Source organism: Panthera leo, chromosome D2 (genome assembly GCF_018350215.1).
Source record: "Panthera leo isolate Ple1 chromosome D2, P.leo_Ple1_pat1.1, whole genome shotgun sequence".
NCBI classification, from domain to species: domain Eukaryota; kingdom Metazoa; phylum Chordata; class Mammalia; order Carnivora; family Felidae; genus Panthera; species Panthera leo.
Genome location: NC_056689.1, coordinates 47,244,930 through 47,261,062, shown reverse-complemented (window position 1 = coordinate 47,261,062; position 16,133 = coordinate 47,244,930). Strand labels below are relative to the sequence as shown.

Below are 16,133 nucleotides of genomic sequence, written 5' to 3'. Positions count from 1 at the left end.
CATGAGTTGGGAAAAGGGCATTACAGGCATATGTACCAAGTGATGGAGTCATGAAAGAGCATGTTCTGTGTTTAGGTAATCACAAGTAGTTTAATTATTACTATGGTAGTGGTAGTGTGGTTGTGTGGTTGGATAAGTGATTTTTTTATAAGTTCTTTCTATTGTATCAAGTTCTATTGCCTCATTAGTTCTTTCTATTCTGTTGTAGTTTGCACAGTAAAGAAAACAATAACACAAGACTGGAATCCATGATGAGTTCTGTACAAAAAGATAACTTTTATCAACATAATGTGGAAAAATTAGAAAATGTTTCTCAACTAAGTCTTGATAAATCACCTGTTGAAAAAAGTACACAATATTTGAACCAGCATCAGACTGCAGCTATGTGTAAGTGGCAAAATGAAGGGAAACATACAGAGCGGCTTTTGGAAAGTGAACCTTCAACAGTAACTCTGATACCAGAGCAGTTCAGTAATGCTAACGATCAGTCACCCCGAAACGATGATCACAGTGACACAGATAGTGAGGAGAGTAGAGATAATCAGCAATTTTTGACACCTGTAAAGTTTGCAAATGCAAAGCAGACCACAGAAGATGAACGGGCCAGAGAAGCCAAAAGCCACCAGAAGTGCAGCAAGTCTTGCCATCCTGTAGAAGACTGTGCAGGTTGTCAGCCGGAAGAGATAGATGTGGTGCCAGAGAGTCCCTTGTCAGACATCGGCTCTGAAGATGCTGGTAGTGGACTGAAAAATGCCAACAAATTGAGTAGACAGGAGAGTAGCTTAGGAAATTCTCCTCCATTTGAGAAAGAAAGTGAACCTGAGTCACCAATGGATGTAGATAATTCCAAAAATAGTTGTCAGGACTCAGAGGCAGATGAAGAGACAAGTCCAGGTTTTGATGAGCAAGAAGATAGCAATTCCTCCCAAACAGCTGGTAGACCTTCAAGGTTCCAAGCAAGAGAAGCCGACACTGAATTGAGGAAACCGTCCTCTTCTAAAGGAGGTGAAATTCAATTACATTTTCAATTTGAAGGAGGAGAGACTCGCAGTGGAATGAATGATTTAAATGCCAAACCATCTGGAAGTATTTCTAGCCTAAATGTAGAATGCAGGAATTCCAAGCAACATGGAAAAAAGGATACTAAAATCACAGATCATTTCATGAGACTACCTAAAGTAGATGACAAAAGGTAATTTTTTTCCACAAGAGTGTCTCCAATAGTGTAATACATTTTATAATTTTGTAAGGGGGTTTAACAGAGTTATGGTTTAGATTGAAGCAAAGAAATAGTTGGTTTCTTTTTAACTTTACGATAAATATGTAATTTTTTAAAAATGTTTATTTTGGAGAGATAGAGAGACAGAGTTGGGAACAGGGGAAAGGCAGAGAGAGAGGGAGACACAGAATCTGAAGCAGGCTCCAGGCTCTGAGCTGTCAGCACAGAGCCTAATGTGGGGCTCAAATTCAAAAACCATGAGATCATGACCTGAGGCAAAGTTGGGGGCTTAACCATCTGAGTCTCCCAGACACCCCATGTTAATGCTAAATTTAAACCTAGATTCAAAAAGATCAGGGACAGAAAACAAGAAGTAAATAAATATTGTTAATTGGACTTTATTAGTTTCGTGATCTTCCTTCTGAAATTTGTGGGGATAATCAGAATTTAAAAATATGAGGTTGATAGTAGCTTCTGTTTAGCCATTTTTCTAGGCCATTAATACTGCATTTTCTCCTCTAATGCTCTGATGTGCAGGCAGGTGATGTTGTACTTCATAAATGAGAAAACTGAGATTTGAATTAGAGAATTCACTGAAATTATAACTTGTGGGTAGTAACGCTGAGATTTAAAGCTGAATCTGTCTGATTACAAAGCTTACATTTTTGCAGTTATTCCATTTGGAATCTTAATCTCCATAATTTGTGATATTTTCTATCACATGCGCCACAGTAAGCTCACTTTGCTGAAAATTGTTGTCTAGAGACCTGAGAAGTAGCTGACACTGTGAACCGTGCCTCATTTGGCAGTGCTCATATTCTTACATGGTCAGGTTTTTTTTGGAAGGCGATTTTATGTGTTCAGAAATTCGTGGGGTGCCTGGGTGGCTCAGTCAATTAAGCAGCCGACTTTGACTCAGGGCATGATCTCATGGTTCATGAGTTTCAGCCCCGCATTGGGCTCTGTGCTGACATCTCAAAGCCTGGAGCCTGCTTCAGACTCTGTGTCTCCCTCTCTCTCTGCCCCTCCCCTGCTTGTGCTCTGTCTCTCTCTCTCTCTCTCAAAAAAATAAAAGTTGAAAAAAAAATTTAAAAATAAATTGCTTCCATAGACTTGAAAATAAGCTCTTCAGTTTTACTATGTTTTATTAGTTTTTCTTTTGATTGTAAATACCAAGGAGAGATAGCAAGTCTGGGACGTTTTTAAACAATAACATTCTGGGTAAGTTTTATACTTGTGTACCTAAGGAAATTTAAATAGGCAGATTTGTGACTGAATACGTTTGTTTTGACCTTAGAAAAGAACAATGTGAAATCAAGCATCAAAGGACAGAAAGGAAGATACCTAAATACATTCCACCTCACCTTTCTCCAGATAAGAAATGGCTTGGAACTCCTATTGAGGATATGAGAAGAATGCCTCAGTGTGGGAACCGGCTGCCTCTCTTGAGACCATCTGCTAATCATACAGTAACTATTCGGGTAGGTATTTCCTCTTACCTATAAGGAGAGAAGACTCTTTAGTCTTCATTTATTGCAGTACTTATTGATGTGAAAAACAGGCCCAAGGCACAGAAACTGTTTCTTTTTTCTTCACAAAGTACCAAGAAGTCTATAGATTGGAGAAATATAACAATAGCTTTCTTAATGCAGTACTTAATACATCCATAAGATGAATTATTGTCAGGTCATAAGGCAATTGACTTTTTCAGTATTTTTTTTTAAAGTCACTGGATTCTTTTCTTTCTTTTTGTTTTAAATTCAATTGACAGTATTTGTTGAGCACCCACTATTTGTTAGGTAGTGGGTTAATCTCTAATGGGTTAGTCCCTAAAGTTCAAAATTGTGTATGGTTCAGTATCCTCAAATCATTTTCTAGTTTTGCCCTCTTTTCTGAGCTCTAGATTATTCTAGGCATCACCATCACTATTCCAGAGGTGTCTCGAACTCAACATGTCTAAAACCAACCTCATTTTTAAGAATTGTCGTTAGGGGCGCCTGGGTGGCTCAGTCGGTTAAGCTCCCGACTTCGGCTCAGGTCGTCATCTCTCGGTTTGTGGGTTTGAGCCCCACGTCTGACTGTGCTGACAGCTCAGAGCCTGGAGCCTGTTTCAGATTCTGTGTCTCCCTCTTTCTCTGCCCCTCCCCCACTCACATCCTGTCTCACTCTCAAAAGTAAAAAAAAAAAAAAAAATTAAAATTGTGGTTAAATATACATAATATACAGTTTACCCTTTTAGCCATTTTTAGTGTCCATTTCATGGCATTGGGTACATTCACAATGTTGTACAATTATTACCAGTATTCATTTCCAGAAATTTTTTATTATCCCACACAGAAACTGTACCTGCTAAACAATAACTTTCCATTTCTCACTAGTCCCTGGTATCCTCTTTTTACTTTCTGTAGCTTCTTTTTTGAAGAAACAACTTTTTTGAGGTAGATACAATTTACCCATTTTAAGTGCTCACTCATTTCAGTGATACTTAGGTAATTTACTGAGTTAGGCAACCATCATTATAATCCAATTTTAGATTTCTGTCACTCATTGGGTCGTTTTAAATAGTCATCTCACTTTTTAGTCTCTATATTAGATTTCACAGGAACTACCTAAAAAATCTCTGCTATTATACAACTTAGTCTAGATGTGATTAGATATTTTGAAGTATAGAATTCTTTTTCATGGTTATAGGTGTAAGTAACATTGAACAGGTTGTGGAGTTTGAACTGAGCTCTAAAAGATGACCAGACAGGGGCGCCTGGGTGGCTGAGTCGGTTAAGCATCCGACTTCGGCTCAGGTCATGATCTTGCGGTCCGTGAGTTCAAGCCCCGCGTCGGGCTCTGTGCTGACAGCTCAGAGCCTGGAGCCTGTTTCAGATTCTGTGTCTCCCTCTCTCTCTGCCCCTCCCCCGGTCATGCTCTGTCTCTCCCTGTCTCAAAAATAAATAAACATTAAAAAAGTTAAAAAATAAATAAATAAATAAATAAAAGATGACCAGACATTTCTGAGGGGGAGTTAGTAAGTCAAGAGAATTCCAAGACAGATACATAACCTTTATAAAAAAGGGCTATGTAGTGGGGATCCTGGGTGGCTCAGTTAGTTAAGGACCCAACTTCACTTCAGGTTATGATCTTGCAGTTTGTGAGTTCGAGCCTAGCATCAGGCTCTGTGCTGACAGCTCAGAGCCTGGAGCCTGCTTCATGTTCTGTGTCTCCCTCTCTCTCTGCCCCTCCTCTCTTTCTCTCTCTCTCAAAAATAAAAATAAAAAAACAAACAAACAGCTCTGTGTGGTTGAAAAACTATTTGTTTTAGACATTGAAAATAATTGGTTTGTTAGAGCTTAGAGTTTGGATGGGGAATGGTGGAAGATAAGACTTGAAAAGTGGATTGGGTCCATATCATAGAGGGGTTCAAGTGCCAGGAATTGGACTTGAGTCTGTAGGTATTGGAAATTGATAAAAGGTCTGTGCACACAATAGTTATTACTGTAGCAGGATTAATCACACAGCTGTGTGTAAGGAAAATGGAAGTGAGGATCCATTGGAAACAGATAAGGGATGTTAAGAGCTCTTAAAATTGGTAAACTTTATCTACCTCAATGAAGTTGTTTCTTTAAAAAAGAAGCTACAGAAAGTAAGCTAGCAGGTAAGAAACGAAAAGGAAGGGGACTGTAATTATCAAATTGTGCTGCGTTAAAGTGGCTCAGGGGTTCTTAGGAAATTTAACACAACATGTGTTTTCTAAATTATATTTTTAACTGAAAAACCTGTAATAAAAGAACAAACACACTCAAACTTGAAAATGCTTAATATATTTTAACAAAAAACAACAATATTTTAACAAAAAAAAATTACCATTTGAAACTATTTAGGTTAGTGAATAGAATTTTCTTAATACTGTGAAAGAGATTTTCTTTCTTTCTTTCTTTTTAATTTTATTTTTTATTTTTTAAAATTTACATCCAAATTAGCATATAGTGCAACACTGATTTCAGGAGTAGATTCCTTAGTGCCTCTTACCCATTTAGCCCATCCCCCCTCCTACAACCCCTCCAGTAACCCTCAGTATGTTCTCCATATTTATGATTCTCTTATGTTTTGTACCCCTCCCTGTTTATATATTATTTTTGTTTCCCTTCCCTTATGTTCATCTGTTTTGTCTCTTAAAGTCCTCATATGAGTGAAGTCATATGATATGTGTCTTTCTCTGACTAATTTCACTTAGCATAATACCCTCCAGTTCCATCCACGTAGTTGCAAATGGCAAGATTTCATTCTTTTTGATTGCCAAGTAATAACTCCATTGTATATATATACCACATCTTCTTTATCCATTCATCTATCGATGGACATTTGGGCTCTTTCCATACTTTGGCTATTGTTGATAGTGCTGCTATAAACATGGGGGTGCATGTGTCCCTTCGAAACAGCACACCTGTATCCCGTGGATAAATGCCTAGTAGTGCAATTGCTGGGGTGTAGGGTAGTTCTATTTTCAGTTTTTTGAGGAACCTCCATACTGTTTTCCAGAGTGGCTGTACCAGCTTGCATTCCCAATACTGAGAGAGATTTAAGTGTAAATTGAGTAGTAGGTTGATACAAGCTTTAGCTGTGATCCCTAGCTTTCAATTTTGAATTTTGTATTTCTTAGTCTCAATTTCATGTATTGATGCTAGCATAAGTAAAAGTTATTATAAAAATTATAATAGTTTTATTTGATTTAAATATAATGAATTAATGTCAGATTTCTTAGGGGGAAAAAGAGTTCTGCTATTTAAGAAAGTTTGAAAATCATTGAGATAGGGTAATGTGGAAATAAAAAAGAAAATAGTTGGTTGCTTTGTTTTGAGGTAAAATTGATAGGATATGGTGAATTCTTAAATATGGGTGAAGAGGGAAAATGCAGGTAAAATTAAGAAAAGGCCGAGTGACTGACAAGATGTTACTGGTGGAAAATTTGGAGAAGAGATTGGGGAGGTAAGTGATATTTTGACTTTACTGCCTTTCTTTATACCACTGCCCATAAAGAAAACCCAAATTATCCTATACCGTCATTTTTTAATCTCTGTAATTACTGTTTATTTTTAGATATCCAATGACGTTTGAATTTTTAGAATCTTTAAAATCTTTATTTTTATTATAAAAGTAGTACAAGGTCATTGTAAAAAAAGATGCAGGTCTCATGTGATAGTATATAACTCAAAATCCAAGTCTCTCAGTCCTGTTTCAGAATTTTGGTGGATTAACTTCTAGATTCTTTTTTCTGAATATGGTAATATGATATATATGTAATTAATAGTTATTAAATAAACAGCCCAAGTTACATTTCCAAGATGCCAGATATTAATAGTTATGAAATTTAAAGTAGTAAAGTAAAGCTGATATTTACCATTAGAAATGTAAGGCAGTCTGGAAGCGCCTGGTTGGCTCAGGCGGCCAAGCATCCAACTCTTGATTTCGGTTCAGGTTATGATCTTGTGGTTTGTGAAATCGAGCCTCAGCTCTGAGACTGTTTGGGATTCTCTCTCTCCTCTCTATGCCCCTTTCCTGCTCTAGCACATGTTTGAATGCGTGCTCTCTCTCTCAAAATAAATAAACATTAAAAAGGGGGGGGGGGCGCCTGGGTGGCTCAGTCAGTTGGGCACCCGACTTCAGCTCAGGTCATGATCTTGCGATTTGTGAGTTCGAGCCCCACGTCAGGGGCTTTGCTGATAGCTCAAGAGCCTGAAGCCTGCTTCGAATTCTGTGTCTCCCTCTCCCTCTACCCCTCCCCTGCTCATGCTCTGGGTCTCTCTGTCTCTCAATAATAAACGTTAAAAAAAATTAAAAAAAAAGGCAGTCTGAAATTGCAGGGGCATGTCGTTTGGTGCTTGATTATCTTTAAAGACATGATAAACACACATGCAGGCACACAAACACATATACACACACATATGCACATACCGATGCCCACACACAAAGCATACTTTCATGTATATGATATGTTCCCCTGTCTGTGGAGCTGGACTGGTACCTGTTTTGTCACTTCTGATTACATGGGATATCTTTACAAAGTCACCTTTGGGGACTTCATCAGGAGTTGAAAATACTTTTAGCATAATTACTGACTCCTGACAATTCTTTCCTCTGACTATTCTCGTTCTTTGGCTTCTATGATAACATATAATCCTAGTTTTCTTTCTGTCTCCTTAGCCATTTATTATATTCCTTTAGTTTTTCTGGCATATGTGTTAAAAATTGTTAGAGCTCCTCAAGGCTTTTCCATAGGTCCTGTTTTCTTCTCTCTCTGGGTGGTCTTCTCCTACAACTTTATTTCTCTTGAGTGCTTATTGGATAGTCTTCCTTTCTATAAACTGTTCCCTTTTTGAGGAACAGTCTTCCTTCTTTTTCCTAGTTCTTTTTATCCTTTGGAGTTCAGCTCAATTGCCATTTCCTCAAGGAAGTCTTTTTTTTTTTTTTTTTTTTTTTTGATGAGTTTATTAGTATTTTTTTTCAAGTTTATTTATTTTGAGAGAGACAGATACAGCATGAGTTGAGGGCACAGAAGAGAGGTAGAGAGAGAGAATGCCAAGCTGGCTTCGCACTGTCAGTGCAAAGGGCTTGACATAGGCCTTGAACTCACAAACTGTGAGGTCATGACTTGAGCCAGCACCAAGAGTCAGATGCTTAACTGACTGAACCACCTAGGCACCCCAAGGAAACCTTCTCTAAGCTCACCGGTAAGTTGGAATTGTCTGAAATAGATTCTCATACACCACGAACCTTTCACTCATAACATATTACAGTTCAAATTTTATATTACTGTGATGGTTTGATTATTTGCAGTGAAGTACTAATTCATGCTACAACATGGATGAACCTTGAACACATTACGTCAAGCCAAAGAGGCCAGACACAAAAGGCCATATGTTGTATAATTCCATTTATATGAAGTGTCCAGAATAGGTAAAATGTATAATTTTTCATGTTTCAAATATCGCATTTCTCAAACGTTTACTTAATGCTTATTATAAGCAGCATATGTGTATGTGTACACATACGTATATATTTACATATGTATATATTTCTATACGTATACTTACAGAAACACATAAGTCAGGTTTCATCATAAATATTCCGAATCCACAGTTAATATGGTTATTATTCTCAAGAAGTTTATAGTCTAGTGGGAGAAGGAAAAACAGGTGTGATCTGGTATGGTAATGATCTAATAAAACAAGAGGGAGTAAACTGTCCTTAAAAAGTTTTGAGGGGCGCCTGGGTGGCTCAGTCGGTTAAGCGTCCGACTTCAGCCCAGGTCACGATCTCGCGGTCCGTGAGTTCGAGCCCCGCGTCGGGCTCTGGGCTGATGGCTCAGAGCCTGGAGCCTGCTTCCGATTCTGTGTCTCCCTCTCTCTCTGCCCCTCCCCCGTTCATGCTCTGTCTCTCTCTCTGTCTCAAAAATAAATAAACGTTAAAAAAAAAAATTAAAAAAAAAAAAGTTTTGAAAAGTTCTTAAAGAAAATGAAAATTGAGCTGAGTGTTGAAGGTCATGATAGATGTTTAACCAGATGGTGTATGGGTAAGAGGGGATGTTAAAAACTGGGGACTTCATTTGGAATCATAGAGGGGAGCCATTGTAGGATTAGAAGCCTGGGAATACTTTAGAAAGATAATGTTCCCAAGTGGGGATGAGGGCTTAATCAGGGATGAATGTGTCTGGGAGCAGCTGGAGTTATGGGGGCCTAGAAGGTAAGCAATAATGAGGACCAGGGGCCTAGAAGGGGTAGAGCTAGAATGACCAAACGTGATGATTTGGAAGCTGATCAAATGAAGATAAGGAGTAGGAACAGCTGAAGAAGGCTTCTGAGATTTCTTGCCTAGGAGCTGGTCTGTATTTCATAGCATTTGCTTTGGCTGCTTTCTTTGGGTTGTTTTGTGCAATATATACCTAGTTTTTACGCACTTAGAGTTTTCTTGTTTCCCTCTCTTTCAGGTAGACCTTTTGCGAGCAGGAGAAGTTCCTAAACCTTTTCCAACACATTTTAAAGATTTGTGGGACAATAAGCATGTTAAGATGCCTTGTTCAGAACAAAACTTGTACCCTGTGGAAGATGAGGTAAGTACAGAACAGATGTTCTTTTAGTCTTTGAAAATCAGTTTAGTGTGTGCTTATTTGAGTGCTGATTCAGTGATCCAACAGATAATTTAATCTGTTTTTCCTTTTCCTTAAAGAATGGTGAGCGAACTGCAGGGAGCCGGTGGGAGCTCATTCAGACTGCACTTCTCAACAAATTCACACGGCCCCAAAACCTGAAGGTAGTTGTTTTTTGCTCTTCTTGCTTCTTGTTTGTCATTCTTTGAGATGGGCCCTGTATCTCCCTCCAAGACATTTTCTGATCTTTAATAGACTCAGGTAACAGCATTATTGGTATGCAAAATGCTTGTTTCCTGAGGAACTTTCTTAAGAGACATTCTTGGTTTCCATTCCATCACTAGGAAATGAGTAGAAGAATTGAGAGTTGTAAATGACTTGCCTGGAGCCACACAGAATAATTTGGAGAACCAGGAATAAGACCTTTGTTTCTTGATTCCCCATCCAATTTCCTTCCGACCAAGCTTCTCTTTTATTTTTTAGAATTATCATGTTTCTGAAATGTCTTTAAAAGTAAATCAGGGAAGAATTATGACTTCAGCTATATTTGCCCAAAGGGAACTGAGTTTCCTAATGATTAAAGTATACATTAAACATTCTGTTTTGTATTGCTGTTAATATAGCTTCTAGCAGTCTGATTATTTATTAATCTTACATTTTGGCAATCATTCATTTTTTATTTTTTTTCAATATTTCACTTAAGACTATAAGGGCAACTATTAGATTATTTTTCTAATATCTAAAATATGAGTGAGTATATGTTTTTTGGCACTACAGCCATGTAAACTTTTAAACTTTTTATAACTATAAACCGTAACAGATTTTTCTATACTTGTGTGAAAATGGGTTTCATTTTCTTTGAGAGACTTAGTTTGCTGTGCACAGTTTCTCAGTGTTTTTTTTCAAGTTTTTTTTTTTTTTTTTAAATGGGTGTTTATTTTTGAGACAGAGACAGAGACAGAGTGTAAGCAGGGGAGGGTCAAAGAGAGAGGGAGACACAGAATCTGAAGCAGGCTCCAGGCTCTGAGCTGTCAGCACAGAGTCCGATGCGGGGCTCGAACTCACGAGCTGTGAGAACATGACCTGAGCTGAAGTCGGATGCTTAACTGAGCCACCCAGGCTTCCCAAGTTTCTTCAAGTTTTATACTGTTTTTCCATTTATACTTAACAAGTTGTTCTTAAACGTTCCATATGTCTCTATAGCTCCTATTTTTTCTCTATATTGAAAAAAGTTGTACCATAATGTATTTTGAAAATTTCATTCGTTACGGATAGTGTTTCTCAATCTTGTAATGTACTTCTTTTAAATGGAAGAAATTATCAGGGAGTGCCAGGATCTGTTGATTTATTTTTAGAATAATGTTAACTGCATATGTACAAACATGAAACTAAATATAAACTATACTTACAGTTAGAGCTATATTAGTTGATTTTTTTCCATTTTAAGCATCATGAACCATCACTTGAGTTGTGCTCGTTGTCATAATGAAAACAGTTTGTATTCAGTATTCCCTTTTTGCACAAAAGTTTTTAACTGCTGATGTGAACCTCAAAATAGTATGCTGAGAGACTTTTAAAAATACCATATAAAGAAGGGCGCCTGGGTGGCTCAGTCAGTTAAGTGTCTGACTTTGGCTCAGGTCACGATCTCACAGTTTGTGAATTCAAACCCTGCGTCGGGTTCTGTGCTGACAGCTCGGAGCCTGGAGCCTGCTCTGGATTCTGTGTCTCCTCTCTCTGCCCCTCCCCAACTTGTGCTCTGTCTTTGTCTCTCAAAAATAAATAAATGTAAAAAAAAAAATTAAAAATACTGTGAAAGAAAAAATTCTTCATTTTGTTTTTACTACTTACTAATCACAAACAATTGGTGGATGTTGGTAGATACAAAGATGGGATCTGTATGGAGAACATCAGCTTGCAAATAAATATAATAGTGAGCATTGTAGTCCAGGTTCTTTCTAATTTGACAGTCCTGAACTGCAGTTTATCTTAGGATGGCTCAAAATTTTCACCATTTGTATCTGTTTAAAGCACCAGCCATCGTTTCTACCGTGTCTTTTGTCCTTTGTATTCTAAAACCACAATTATAAACTCACAAAAACAGAAGCAGACCACCCCAGAGTACTATCTATGCTCCATTTGAGAAACACTGTGTTAGGTCCTTACGGCCTTAGAAACAGCATTATTTAAAATTTCATATTTTTTCTTTTAAGCATGAATGCAGAATAATCATAGTGTTCTAAATTACCTTGTCTGCTCACCTCTTTAGCAATTCCTTAGTGTGCCAATGATAACTTTAGGAAGGGGTAACTGCTTTACTCTGAATTTCCTTTTCTTGTTTAGTTTATGGTAGATTCACCAGAACAGAGTAATCCATTGAGATTTTCTTCTATCTGCTTATGGTAATTGTTTTCTTTGCTGAAAGAACACTATGGAGGGAGGAACATTAAGTCTCTCTTACTGAGTATAATAATCTTTTTGCCACTTTTATTTGATATTGAGTTAAGTGAGGTTAGAAATGTTAACAATTTTTAAAAGAATTGTCTCCTTAAAAATCAGTTTACACAGTAATATTTCTATAAATGATGTGTCTGATGATTTACAAAGAATGGACCTGTCCGTGCTTTAATTATGCTTATTATGAATTATAAATTAAAAGAAACTTCAATAGGTGATAGCTGAGAATACAGAATAGCATCCAGTTTTTAATAGGAGACCTTGTGGTAGACTACTTTTGAGACTTGAAGACTAAAGTAAAAGTAAATATTAGTCAAGAGTTATTGCTAATTATAAATCCCATAAAAGAATTAGAGTATGAATTTTAGAGTGTAAAATGCTTTTTCTTACTAACTTTGAGGAATCATTTACATAAAAGAAAATGCATGCTTTTAAAGTATGTAATTTGATGACATTTGACATCCACACATACTCATCAAGCCCCCACCCTGATCAAGATACAGAACATTTCTGTCACCTCCGAAGATTCCTCTAATCCCTTTACAGTTGATTCCTCTTTCTGAACTGTCCTCAGGCAGTATTGATCTGCCTTTTTCTTTTTTCTTTTTTTACTGGAGATTAGTTTATATTTTACATAATGGAATCACATAGTACATATGCTAGTATTTCTGGCTTCTTTCTCTCAATGAAAACTTTCAAGATTCATCCATGTTGTTGAGTATGTCAACAGTTTGTTGCAGTACATGTGTTGTTTGTCCTTTTAATCTCTATTAATAATAGACTTTGCTATTTAATACCTTGTATGAGGTTCTGAAGTCAGATACCAGTGATGAGAAAAAATCCTTAAAATTTTCTCTTTCTTAATGGAAAATTTTATATCGTGGCTGTGAGAAAAATAAAAGCTTTTTCTTACCATACTATTTTATGATTGATGCTTTTCCTTTTTGAAGGAACTTGGATATCCCCTGAATCCAAGTAATAATATGCATTGTTGACTCACTTTTTAATCTGGATGCTTGGTGATTGTTTATATGGCATGAAATATTTTTCAGGAAACTCTTTGGCAGAGTATTAATTTTTAAAAACAGTTACTTATGGGGGCGCCTGGGTGGCTCAGCTGGTTGAGCGTCCAACTTTGGCTCAGGTCATGATCTTGCGGTTTGTGAGTTTGAGCCCAGCGTCGGGCTCTGTGCTGACAGCTCAGAGCCTGGAGCCTGGAGAGTCTGTGTCTCCTCCTCTCTCTGCCCTTCCCATGCTCATGCTCTATCTCTCTGTCTCTCAATAATAAATAAATGTTAAGAAAAAAAAACTTTAAGAAAAACAGTAACTTCTGAGGAAATTTGGAAGATTTATAATAATGTAACTATTTTTCAAACTTACATACACCTTCAGTAAAACAAAATTGGGGGCATGTACTATAAATACAAATAGTTGTTTATAAATTCTACATGTTTATTATTTTGTTAATATAATATATACATTATAAAATATAACCAAAGTAGAAATTTAAAAGGATGAGATAAAATATAATTGTAAATACAGTTGACCCTCAAACAACACAGGTTTGAACTGTACCAGTCTCCCATGTGGATTGTTTTGATAATACAGTACTGTAAATGTATTTTCTTTTCCTTATAATTTTCTTAATAATGTTTTTTTCTCTAGCTTACTTGATTGTCAGAATATAGTATATAATACATACAACATGCAAAACATGTTAACTATGTTATCACTAAGGCTCGGATCAACAACAGGCTATTAGTGTAGGTAAATTTTGGAGGGAGTCAGAAGTTACACGCAGATTTTCAATCCTTGTGCTGTTCCTGCATCCACTATAATAGTTCTTTCTGCATGACTACTGGATTGTCTTATGCATACCCCACTCTGGTGTTAAATAAAATTCATCAGAGTAAATTTTAAAGATCTTACTGGCTTTTATTCAATGATTTATTAATTAAGCAGTATCTTATATAGCAGATGGAAAGACACTCTAAGAAGCTGTAGGAAATGAAAGACTTTTATAGGCAGAAGTGAGTGGGAGCAAGGAAGTTATATTAGGAAAAAATAGAGTAGTTGTGGTGGTCACCTTCCTGTAGGGGATGGCAGAGTTCTGTCAGGCTGATTAACTAGTTCTGACCATCTGATTCCTCATTGACTGGTTTAAGATTCCATTTGTGGGAGAGGCTGAAACTAATTAAGTTTTGTCTCTGGTTGGTGGCATAAGCGACTCCTTTTGGGACCTGTTTTGTTTTTATTGCTGGTAACAAGAAAAAAGTACTGCCTATTCAGTTAAATGTTACACCAGTAGATGGCGTGCTATTTTGACTTTTCACTACATAAATAAGTAATTTATATGAACTGCTGGGGGAAGATAACCATTTATATGTAGCTTATAAAAAATAGCTGATAATAAAGGCAAAAAACCAATTTTATGCCTTAGGGCAGTGTTTCTCAATCTTTATTTCATTATTGCCATCTCTCCCAGAAAGTACTCTTCCCATGAAATTTTAATACTACAAGTACATTATATATTTGCATGTATAGTGTAACCCTATTGATAGCCAACAATCATTATAATATTTAAATTTTTTTTATCTCCAAGATCCAATTTTTGTCCACTGAGAGTGTATCACTTCTGTTTATAATGTAAATGTTAAGAGTTTGGATTTTTTTTTTTCCTATTACTTGACGTTTCTAATCGCATTTTTTTTTTAAAGAACCTTTGCTGTCATTTCTTTTAAATTTTTTTTTTACATTTATTTATTTTTGAGAGACAGAGACAGAGCACAAATTGTGGAGAGGCAAAGAGAATGAGACACAGAATCTGAAGCAGGCTCCAGGCTCTGAGCTGTCAGCACAGAGCCTGATGTGGGGCTCGAACCCACAAACCGTGAGATCATGACCTGAGCCGAAGTCGGACGCCCAACCGACTGAGCCACCCAGGCGCCCCTCTAATCTCATTTTTCTTAAGTGAATAACAAATTAGTGTGTATTCTGTTTGTTCATAGCTACTGATGTGGAGTAGCTAATGGTAGGAGGAAGGTTAATGCTGGTTAAGAAATTTACTGGAAGTAGTTCATAAAGGAGAAAGGTTATTCATAGATAAATTACTTGACTGTGTCATGAGGTTTTGTTTATGCTTTTTCCATAGGATGCTATTTTGAAATATAATGTGGCATATTCTAAGAAATGGGACTTCACAGCTTTGGTTGATTTCTGGGATAAGGTAAAAGTGTGCTTATTTCTTTAACTATGAAAATGATGTAAGTCTGTAAAAATTTTGAGAAAAATACCCATAAATCTTTTGCACTAACATAATTACTATTCTTTATTTTTGTGAAAAATATTTCCTGTTATATGTATATTTTAGCCGCTAATTTTGAATTTTTCTTTTTTCTCTCATGAAGAGAATACTGTTATATTGTTGTACAATCATCATTATTAATGGCTACATGATATGTCATGATTAGAAACATCAAGGTTGCATTCAGTTTTACTCTGTTCTCAATTACAGTGTAGTAACATCTTTACGTGTGTGTGTGTGTGTGTGTGTGTACACACACATATACATAGACACACATACATATATATATATATATGTTTTCCCAGATTTGATATTGTTTGTTTAGGTGATTCCCAGTAAGTAGATGGCTAGGTCAAAGGACACAAAACTTTTTATGGCTCTGGGTTTATGTTGTAAAATTATTTTCCACAGGAAATTGTAGTAATTTTGTATACCATCTTCTATGGGTAAGAATACCACTTTCATAGTAGTGTTAGAAGAATAGGTGTCATCCACTGCTATTTGAAAAAATAAGAGTATACCTTTTTTTTTTTTTTAACATTTTATTTTGAAATAATGATAGGTTCATGTGAAATTGCAAAGAAATGTGCAGGGAGGTCCCGTGCACACTTCATCCCACCTTCCCTGATGTCAATTGCTTAAATAAATACAATACATTACCAAACTCAGGAAGTTGACATAAAGGATTATTTATATTTTATCAGTTATACCTGTACTCATTTGTGAGTGTAGTTATATAACCGTAGCTTTGTGTAACCACACCACAGTCAAGGTACAGAGCTATTCCGTCACCACAGTGCTCACTGGTGCTGCCTGTTATCGCCACACAAATTCCCACCTAACTTCCAGCAACCACTGTCTGTTCTCCATCTTTATAATTTTGTTATTTCAGAAAGGTTACAGTGTGTAACCTTTTCAAATTGCCTTTTTTCACTCAATATAATTCCTTTGAATCCACCAATAGTTTGTTCCTTTTTATTGCTAAATAACATTCCATGATATGGATGTATCACACTTTA

General features: G+C 36.5%; 1 protein-coding gene across 7 annotated transcripts in view; it reads left to right on the top strand.

Annotated features, from left to right (window-relative positions):
* PARG (poly(ADP-ribose) glycohydrolase) overlaps positions 1 to 16,133 on the top strand; it is a 131,511-nt gene that overhangs the window by 7,251 nt on the left and 108,127 nt on the right. For 5 of the 7 annotated variants that reach the window (XR_006194402.1, XR_006194401.1, XR_006194403.1 and 2 more), the window contains 5 exons: positions 209 to 1,192; positions 2,517 to 2,700; positions 9,195 to 9,317; positions 9,434 to 9,517; positions 14,962 to 15,036. Coding sequence is in view for 2 of the 7 variants with exons in the window: in XM_042908054.1 (XP_042763988.1) it covers positions 209 to 1,192; positions 2,517 to 2,700; positions 9,195 to 9,317; positions 9,434 to 9,517; positions 14,962 to 15,036 (1,450 nt within the window). In the remaining 5 variants the exon portion in view is untranslated. Of the gene's footprint in view, positions 1 to 208; positions 1,193 to 2,516; positions 2,701 to 9,194; positions 9,318 to 9,433; positions 9,518 to 14,961; positions 15,037 to 16,133 lie in introns of those variants that run through there. The other 2 variants (XR_006194405.1, XR_006194404.1) reach the window with 2 other exon arrangements.